This window comes from Miniopterus natalensis, chromosome 15, assembly GCF_054644295.1.
Source record: "Miniopterus natalensis isolate mMinNat1 chromosome 15, mMinNat1.hap1, whole genome shotgun sequence".
In the NCBI taxonomy this organism is placed as follows: domain Eukaryota; kingdom Metazoa; phylum Chordata; class Mammalia; order Chiroptera; family Miniopteridae; genus Miniopterus; species Miniopterus natalensis.
Genome location: NC_142095.1, coordinates 5832494 through 5841368, shown reverse-complemented (window position 1 = coordinate 5841368; position 8875 = coordinate 5832494). Strand labels below are relative to the sequence as shown.

At 47.4% G+C, this 8875-nt stretch overlaps 1 protein-coding gene across 1 annotated transcript; it reads left to right on the top strand.

The window, feature by feature from the left end:
• The first annotated feature begins 797 nt into the window (after window positions 1-797).
• On the top strand, window positions 798-8448 carry ZNF35 (zinc finger protein 35). Its single transcript, XM_016196097.2, has 4 exons — window positions 798-895; window positions 2888-3200; window positions 3790-3934; window positions 6686-8448. The coding sequence occupies exons 2-4, from the start codon at window positions 3012-3014 to the stop codon at window positions 7930-7932; spliced, it is 1581 nt and encodes a 526-aa protein (XP_016051583.1). The 5' UTR covers window positions 798-895; window positions 2888-3011; the 3' UTR covers window positions 7933-8448.
• The last annotated feature ends 427 nt before the right edge of the window (window positions 8449-8875 follow it).

Sequence of the window (8875 nt, the reverse complement as noted above, 5' to 3'; positions counted from 1 at the left end):
TCTATAAATTCAAAATAAAAAGTAAAGACTAAAGAGCCATAATCAGATGTAGTGTGTGAAACTGGTTTGGAGCCCTAGCCAGTTTGGCTTAGTGGCTAGAGCATTGGCTATGGACTGTCAAGGTCCTGGGTTTGATTCCAGCCAAGGGCACGTACCTCAGTTGCAGGTCTCTCTCTAACGCTTAAAAAAAAAGAAACCGATGTGGAAAAACAAAATTATGAAATTATATTTTTGGATAGTTGGGGAAATTTGAATATAACTGGATTGGATGATATTAGGGAATTGTTCATTTTCTTACCTGTGATAATTGTGTTCAGAGAATCTTACTAAAGGATGAATATTGAAGTGTTTGAAGTGTTTTGATGTTTACAACTTTCAAAAAAACGTTTTTCAGTATGTTCAGTACAAAGGAAACGTAGCAAAGTGTTGATTGTTGAGTCCAGATGGAGGATACAGGTATTCATTGTACCTTTATTTCAACGTTTCTGTACCGTTTGATATTTTCAAAATAAAACGGAGCAAAATGAGCAGGGCTTTCTGCAGTACAATGCTTTGTAGCTCCAGGATCCTGGGTGCTCGCGTCGCTTAACTGCCCCTGCCCAGCTTGGGGGTGCCCCCGTCCCTGAGGCCCAGGGCCACAGTCCACCTTCACCCTCCACCTAAGAGCTTTTGCCGGCGTCCCTGGTCCGGAGCGACATTGGACACCGATCGAGAGGAAAGCACCTCCAAGATTCCTAGAGAGGCCAGGCCTGGCGACTTGGAGAGCCGGAAGCCCATCCCGGGGCACTTCCTGTCCGGTCATTGTTCTCGCTCCGCTAGCCGTGGAGGTTCCGGCCCGCTGGCCTTCTGCGCCAAAGCCCGCGAGCTCCGTGGCCGGACCTCTCCGCGGCGCACGGTGAGCGGGGAGGTGGGGGTGGGCGCGGGCGTCGCGGGCGCGGGCGGGCCGGGCCGTCCCTGGGGTGGCCGGCGCGTCCTTCCCTGGGGACCCCGGCTCTGTCCGAGGATGGCTCCGCGCCCTACCACTTCGGAAACCCGGCTGCCGCGTCCGGAGGGCCTGGCCTGGGGGGAGGCTGGCCACGCACCTCCCCGGGAGCCAGGCGCACCCCTGGAGCACGGCTGCGTGGAGCCTGGAGGTGGAGGAGAGGGGCCGCCACGTTTGGAGATGAAGGACGTTGACAGGGAAGCCCTTGGAGGGGGCTCGGCTGTCTAGGGCTGGAGGCGATGTGAGTGCTCCGCGCTCGCGTTAGCCAGTCCTGCGTGTTCGCAGAAGCGAGTGTCCGGGGTCTTCCTGCCTGGTGGAGTTCAGCTAGTCAGAGGAAAGAAGAATCTTCCAGAATTAAGATTTGTTGCAGGAATGAAAGGATTGCATTACTCAGGAAATTCAATGTATACAATAAGTTGCATCACTTTAGTAGCAGCAAAAGGGGAGTTGGTAAAAGCATTTTTATTCTAATGAAGCATCTAAAGGGGAATAGAAATTTCTCATTCTCTTCATAATCAACAAAAATGTTAATATAATTTTATCACACACAAACATTTAAAAACAACCAAAACCTGCTGGCTTGGCTATGATAAAGGGGCACTGTTAAGTTGGTGGTGGTGTGATTTGGGGGTCCTTTTAGAAAGCCTTTCGGTAGTATATGCCAACCATAAAATCCTTCAACCCGTAACCCCGCTATTCTACTCGCACAGAAAATTTTATCATTAATTATTATTAAGAAAATAAATGGAAACAATCAAAATTCTTTTTACTAAAGCAATGGTTTATAAATAAGGGGTGGTTAAGCAAGTTACAATTGAGAGTACTATGCCCGAGTGAGAGAGCTCTGAATGTACTTATATTGAAACATGTACCTGAGACCACTAGGCTATTGTGAAATACGGAAATTGAGTTCAAAAAACAAACAGTGCAGATTGCTGAATGATATACGTATGTGATCTAGCCTTTTTGGAAAAATAAACAGTAAGTGTGAAGGTGTATGTACGTGTATGGCAATGCAGAGAAAAGACTAAGTAGACTGGTAACTACTCTGCGCGTGTGTGCCTGCGCGTGCGCGTGGGACATACATTTAATTCTGTATGTTTCTGTATTCCTTGGTCATTTTTCAGTGAGCATGGTAACACCATCGGTTACTGTATAACCACTAAAATGATGAGTGTGAAGCAAGGCAACAGGAAATGTTTTTATCCTGAGAGTAATACTTAGTCTCACAGGACATTTGGAAGAAATGGAAAATGTAAAAAACAAAAAGAACCTCAGAACTACCTGTAATCGCATCACCCAGCAATAACCGCTCCTAACACATCGGTGTCTAGGCTCCCAGTCTTTTTCTTGAGATTCCTTTGTTCATTCTATTATTTATCTTTGGCCCTGAAAATCTTTGTGTTGTAATATCCCTTTAAAAAAACACACAAAAAACCCCACACACGTGATAATTGTGAAACTATGAATTTCCATAGTTAAAAACCAAAAGTTTAAGTTATCATAATTGTCAGTGTGGTTGGAAGTTTTCTCTTAAATATATTATAAAAAAAGGAAAAAAAGAAGAAATACATTCTACAGTACACAGTGATTATCTCTTTGGAGGTGGACCGGGGTGATTTTTCATAATCATTTTCAGTGTTTTTCAAGTGTTTACAATAAAAATATATTACTTTTATAATCAGGAAAAAATCAATAGACATTATATAAAGCTGTTTATAATGTAATTATTATGGGGACAAATTGCATGTTTACAGTCGAGCCCCTTCTATCCTGTGAGTGAGGAATAGAGCAGACCCTGTGCTGCAGTGGCCACTGTCTAGGCCCTGCTGAAATTGGCCAGTGGGCTTAGTGGCAGCCAGGTAAACCTCTGCTCGCTGCTAACAATGTTTTCTGGTTTCTCAGACAGTACTCATCCTGGCCCTGGGAAGAAACTCAAGAAGACACTTCTGAAACTTCAAGATTAGATGGGGCTTGACCTCTGCTGGGCAGCCCCTAGCGGTAGGCGTTCTCCTGCTGAGCAGAGAGGATGACTGCAGACCTCAGAGAGGCCATGGCCCTGGCGCCCTGGGGCCCAGTGACAGTGAAGGAGGAGGAGGAGGAGGGGAGCTTCCTAGGCCGGGCATCCGGCCACCGCGTGCATTCTGAGGACATCGAAGCCTGGGCTCCTGGGGAGGCTCCTCGGGGAGGCCGTGATGGGGCAGGACAGGAGGAAAAGGTAAGTCATGGTCTTGGAGGAATGACAGAGGAGAGACCTAAAGATCTCAAGTGGTTTCAGAGGGGACGCTGTCCTTCCTCTTCCTTGCCTGGAGCCTCATTTCTTAGCTAGGGCTCTGGCCTTTGGTTCTTTGGAATATAATAGGAGCATTCTCTTCTGATTGATGTGACATTTAGCAAAGATGGGCTTCCTTGGCTTCCTGTTCCTTTTCTAGAAAAATGTGTAGAGCACTGGCCTGATGCCTGGGTTGGAGCGTTGTACTGTATACCAGAAAGCTTTCTGGGTTTGGTCCCCAGTCAGGGCACTTCCGGGAGGCAACGGATTGATGTTTCTTTCTCTCCCTCTCTCTCTCTCTCTCTCTCTCTCTCTCTCTCAATCTGTCCTTTCCTCCCTAAAATCAATTTTTAAAAAAAGTTTGAGATTGGTGGGGAGAAGGTTGTTTGTTTGTTTTATGGTTTTATGGTTTCCAGGAATAGGTACTTACGTTCTCATTCTCAAGAGCTGTCCTCATACCAGACCACACTCCCACCCCACCATCCCAGTGACCATCCTCTCTCTCATAAACCCACCTATGCCTGCCTGTCTCTAGGGTCAGAACATGTTCTGGGACATGGCGGTAGTCCTGAAAGCAACGCAGGAGGTGCCTGCTGCTTCAACCCTTGGCAGCTACTCGTTACCAGGGAGTCTGGCCAAGAGAGAGATACTGGAGACTCATGGGAACATGACCTCCTCAGGTAAGTTCAGCCCCTGATTCAGAATGCTGAAAGATGCCTACACGTTTGTCATGGGGAATGGCTTACTTTGCATATAGTCTCAAGACACCAGACCAGCACAGGTGAATTTCACATTCACTCTTAATCACATTTATTGTTCAGCAGGTTTCATGTCTGTTCACACATGTGGGTATGTGTCTTCTTCATATACTTTGTGTTTAGCATCGGTTGGTGAGCCAGCAGGAGAAGCTAGTTAAGGTAGGAAGGCTCAACTTTTGTGGTGATTTTGAGAAAATGCCCTGGAGGTGTTGTTTTCCTCGATTTTTGTGCAAATTCTAGAAGATTTTGAGCAGTTGTGTCAGCTGTAATGATGCTCAAAACTAGGTCCCCCTGGAGGGTACTGCGGCTTATCACCTGGTTCTCTAAGCTGGGACCGGGGAGGGAAGTGTGTTCTGTGTCTAACCAGCAGTGGCAGGAGTGTGCGGATGAGAGTGCCGCGTAACTGGGTGAGGAATGTGGCAGGGAGGAGTGGGAGAAGGGAGACAAGTAAGAAGACGTACGTGACAAAGAATAGAGCACAAACAAGAGGAGTGTACCGAGCAAAGAGAAAGCAGAAGTGACATGAAACTATACGAGGAAAAGAATCAGAATATCTCACATAAAAATTTTAAAAAACCCACCGGGAGAGGAGAGCGCTACAAGAGGCAGTAGGGGAAGGAGGGAGAGGAAAAAGGTGAGAAGATATAAGAGCAGTTAAACTATAGAAAGAAAGATGGAGCAGATTACAAAGGAAAATAAAGACGACAGCACAGTAGAAGTAGAAATGACCAGAAAAAGATGAACATTTCAGACTTTTTTATTGTCACATGCGGGGCTCTACTGTATCTTATACTCGGGCCTTTCCTTTGTGCGACACTGCCCTTACTATTACCTGAACGATTGTGACGGAATTTCATATTACCATGGTCTTAACCAGGCAACCAACCTGGGCTGTTTCCCTGCGCCCCCCCCCCCCCCGTATTGCTTTGTCCCACCTCGACATCCCTGTCCCACTCACTCATCTCCGGTTGCAGAAACCCTGGTCTGAGCTGGTCAGATGTTTTGTGGGAGCTGGGTCCCCCAGGGAGTTGCTGTGTGATGTGGCTCACAGCTTTACTGCTCACTTCTAAGCTGCCACCACCAGGGGGAGGCCTGCCTCCCATCCCTGCTGATTCTCATCCCACTGGGCTGCTTATTGGAGTTTTTTTCCTGAGCTTGGTCTAACCCCAAACACATGATGAGGGTTCACTCCTCTAGCCCCGGTGGAGGGCGGCCTGGTTCCTGGGTGCACATTGCAGGGGCCAGGGCAGTGGAGCTCGAGAGATGGACAAAGAGCTGTGACGGCACTGACTGCAGGACCCCATGTTGGCACCATTAGGGTTCTGATGCAGTGTAGAGCAATCAGAGCCTAGTCAGAGTTTTAAAACTTCAGGAAGCTTTGAGGTTCTCATGGTATTTTTGACACTATGGAGCAGACTATGCCATGTCTTACACTTAACTCGGAAAGGTCAGCTTTCCCTGCCACAAGGCTAGGCTGTTTCCTCAACACATGAGGTAAGGTGTTTACTCTGTTCACAGTCTTCTTTAGTCCCTTCTAGTGTAGTTATCTATCACCATAGCATCTGCCATCCCTAAGGTTCATCTTTCCTCCTTGCTCCCCGCACTGTCACCCACAGCACCACTGGTCAGGCCGAAAGTCACTGCAGACACTCACAGAGCCACTTCCTGTGCTCCATGGTTGTTCTCAGCAATTGACATGGAAACCCAGTGCCTCCTCTCGTGGTCTTATGAGGTAGATACTGTTTTTGTCTCTGTTTTAGAGGTAAGGAAACGGAGGCACAGAGAAGTTGTTACTAGCCCAAAGCATGCAGGTGGTAAGTGGCAGAGCAGGTATTTGAAACCATGCCATCTGGCTCCAGAATTCATGTTCTTAACCTCTCTGCTGCACAGCCTCTCAGGGTTTTGGAGGCTTTTGGCCACTGTGGTCCCCTTGACATCCAGTATGGCCCTTTCTGCCCAGCTTACTCTCTCTTTAATGCGCAGCATCTGCATACACAAAAGCCTAAGTTGCTTAGATCTTTGCTCACAGGTCGGGCATCTCCCTAATTAACTGCTGGGTTGTAAGCAGACCCACACTAAGTGGCTGAGGTAAGAAGGCAAGCCTGGGGACAGACTGGTGTCCTTCAGAACTGCTGTTAATTGTAGGTCGGTCATCAGACATGCAGGAGGAGACCTGTCTGGAGATGGCTCCCCTGGCATGAGGCAGTGTGTTAAGTGTCTAATGGAGGTGAATGGAAGTGCTGGAAAGGCATGAATCAGAATCTGTTCTGGGTGTGGGGGAGGGCACAGGCCGGGCAGAAGAACCTACCTGGGAGAGGTGATGTGAGGGGATTCTTTCTTTAAAAAAAATTTTCTTTAATTGATTTTAAAGAGAGGAAGGAGAGAGAGAGGGAGGGAGAGGAAGAGGTACTGATTTGTTGTTCCACTTATTTATGCATCATTGGTTGCCACTTGTATGTGCCCTGACCAGGGATCAAACCCACAACCTCAGCGTATTGAGACAATGCTCTAACTAACTGAGCCACCCACCCAGGGCCAGAGGCTATTTTTTCTTTTGATGAAGCACATCTATAGACACTGAAGTCACACTTCCTGTCCTTTGTGACTTTATGATCCTGTTCTTTTTCTAGGTCAGAAAAAGCTGACATCTGTATTTGTTGTTTGTTGTTTCAGGTGCTGAGACCAAGAACCCACAATTATTGATTCCAAAAACTGAAATATGTGATGAAGCAGAAAAGCCCTTCCTGATACCAGGAAGAATCCAGAAAGTTGACTCTCAAGGACCTCAGTTAGAAGCAGCCTATGAGAAGGGGGTCATGTTAAAGAGGCAGAGAATAAAGAGGGAGGAGGAAGACTTTAGGCAAGTGACAGTGAAGGACTGTCACGTACCCAAAAGCTTCAAAGAAGAGGGAGACCAGAAATGTCAGAAATCTGGGGAAAGATACAGCCGTAGTTCTGGCCCTGTTAAAAACCCAAAAGGCCAGCCCGGGCAGAAACCGTTTACTTGTGGCGTGTGTGGGAAAGGCTTTAGTCAGAGTGCAAACCTCGTAGTGCATCAGCGGATCCACACTGGGGAGAAGCCCTTTGAGTGTCACGAGTGTGGGAAGGCCTTCATTCAGAGTGCAAATCTTGTTGTGCATCAGCGAATCCACACTGGACAGAAGCCCTATGTTTGTTCCAAATGTGGGAAAGCCTTCACTCAGAGTTCAAACCTGACTGTCCATCAAAAAATCCACTCCTTGGAAAAAATCTTTAAGTGCAGCGAATGTGAGAAAGCTTTCAGTTACAGCTCACAGCTTGCCCGCCACCAGAAGGTCCACATTACAGAAAAGTGCTATGAATGTAATGAGTGTGGGAAAACATTTACTCGGAGCTCCAACCTCATGGTCCACCAGAGGATCCACACCGGGGAGAAGCCCTTCGCCTGCAGTGACTGTGGCAAAGCCTTCACCCAGAGTGCCAACCTCATTGTGCATCAGCGAAGCCATACGGGTGAGAAGCCATATGAGTGTAAAGAGTGTGGAAAGGCCTTCAGTTGTTTCTCACACCTGATCGTGCACCAGAGAATCCACACTGCAGAGAAACCTTATGACTGCAGCGAGTGTGGAAAAGCCTTCAGTCAGCTTTCCTGCCTTATTGTGCACCAGAGGATTCACAGTGGAGACCTTCCTTACGTGTGCAACGAATGCGGCAAGGCCTTCACCTGTAGCTCGTACCTGCTCATTCATCAGAGAATCCATAATGGTGAGAAACCATACACATGCAATGAGTGTGGCAAGGCCTTCAGGCAGAGGTCGAGCCTCACTGTGCACCAGAGAACCCACACTGGGGAGAAGCCCTACGAATGTGAGAAGTGTGGTGCGGCCTTCATTTCCAACTCGCACCTCATGCGACACCACAGAACCCACCTCGCTGAATGACAAGTAAAGGAAGAGGAAGGCCTGCAGGCATTGGTCAACCTGCTACCCCCTAAATTAGACCCCTCCTTTGTAAAAATGAGGCCTGCTATGTCCTTACAAGTAACAGCTTTCAGGGGTGCAGCACAAAACACAAGCATTTCAGAGGCTAATTTAAAGAAAATGAAAGCTAAGCCCCTAAAGGCAAGGACTTTGTTTTTAACTGTCCTTAATGGTGATGTCTGAAATGGAATGTGGCCTTAGAAATGGGTCTTACAGAGCTAAGCGACAAAGATCCCATTTGGAGAAAAGTATTTTTAAGCTAAATTTTGTTTTTGGAAACGTAATTTCTTGAGCAGCAGGCAGGTTACTGGTGTAGGTCTGCCTGGTGGAAGTCTGGCGCTTTGAACCTTGTGTCTTAGTATTTGGGGTTGAGCAGTGATTAGTCAAGGAAACTACTTGTGGTAGCAATTCACCAACAACTCACCTATGAATATTTATAAGCTTTCCATTCCTTAGGTAATTAAAAACATTTTTTTTTTGTAAGCCTATTAACTGTCTACTGCTCCTAAAATGGACAGAAGTAGGAAAACGGCTGTTTCCCTCATTATCTGTACCTCATGAACCTTGGTATGGGAAAGCCCTGGTGAGTCTCTTCTGACCAGTCCCCAGTCTGCTTGGCCAAGCACTTGAGGTTCGAAGGGGACAACACACGGGCCACAATGCTGCTGGGCTGTACTCATTTGCTAAGATGAGAGCTCTCCAAAGAAGCCCCAGTTCCCACTGCATTCCATCTCAGTGAGCTGCTCTGGACAGCCCCCTTCCCAGACAGGGGAGTCAACGAATAAGCTGGCCTAGAGTGTGCCCGTTTCCTCCATGCTCATTCTGCTCAGGCCCAGCCACCTGCTCGGGTTAGTGTCGTCCTCACTTTCTGGATGGTTTACAGAAGAAAAAATGGAGCTCTTCT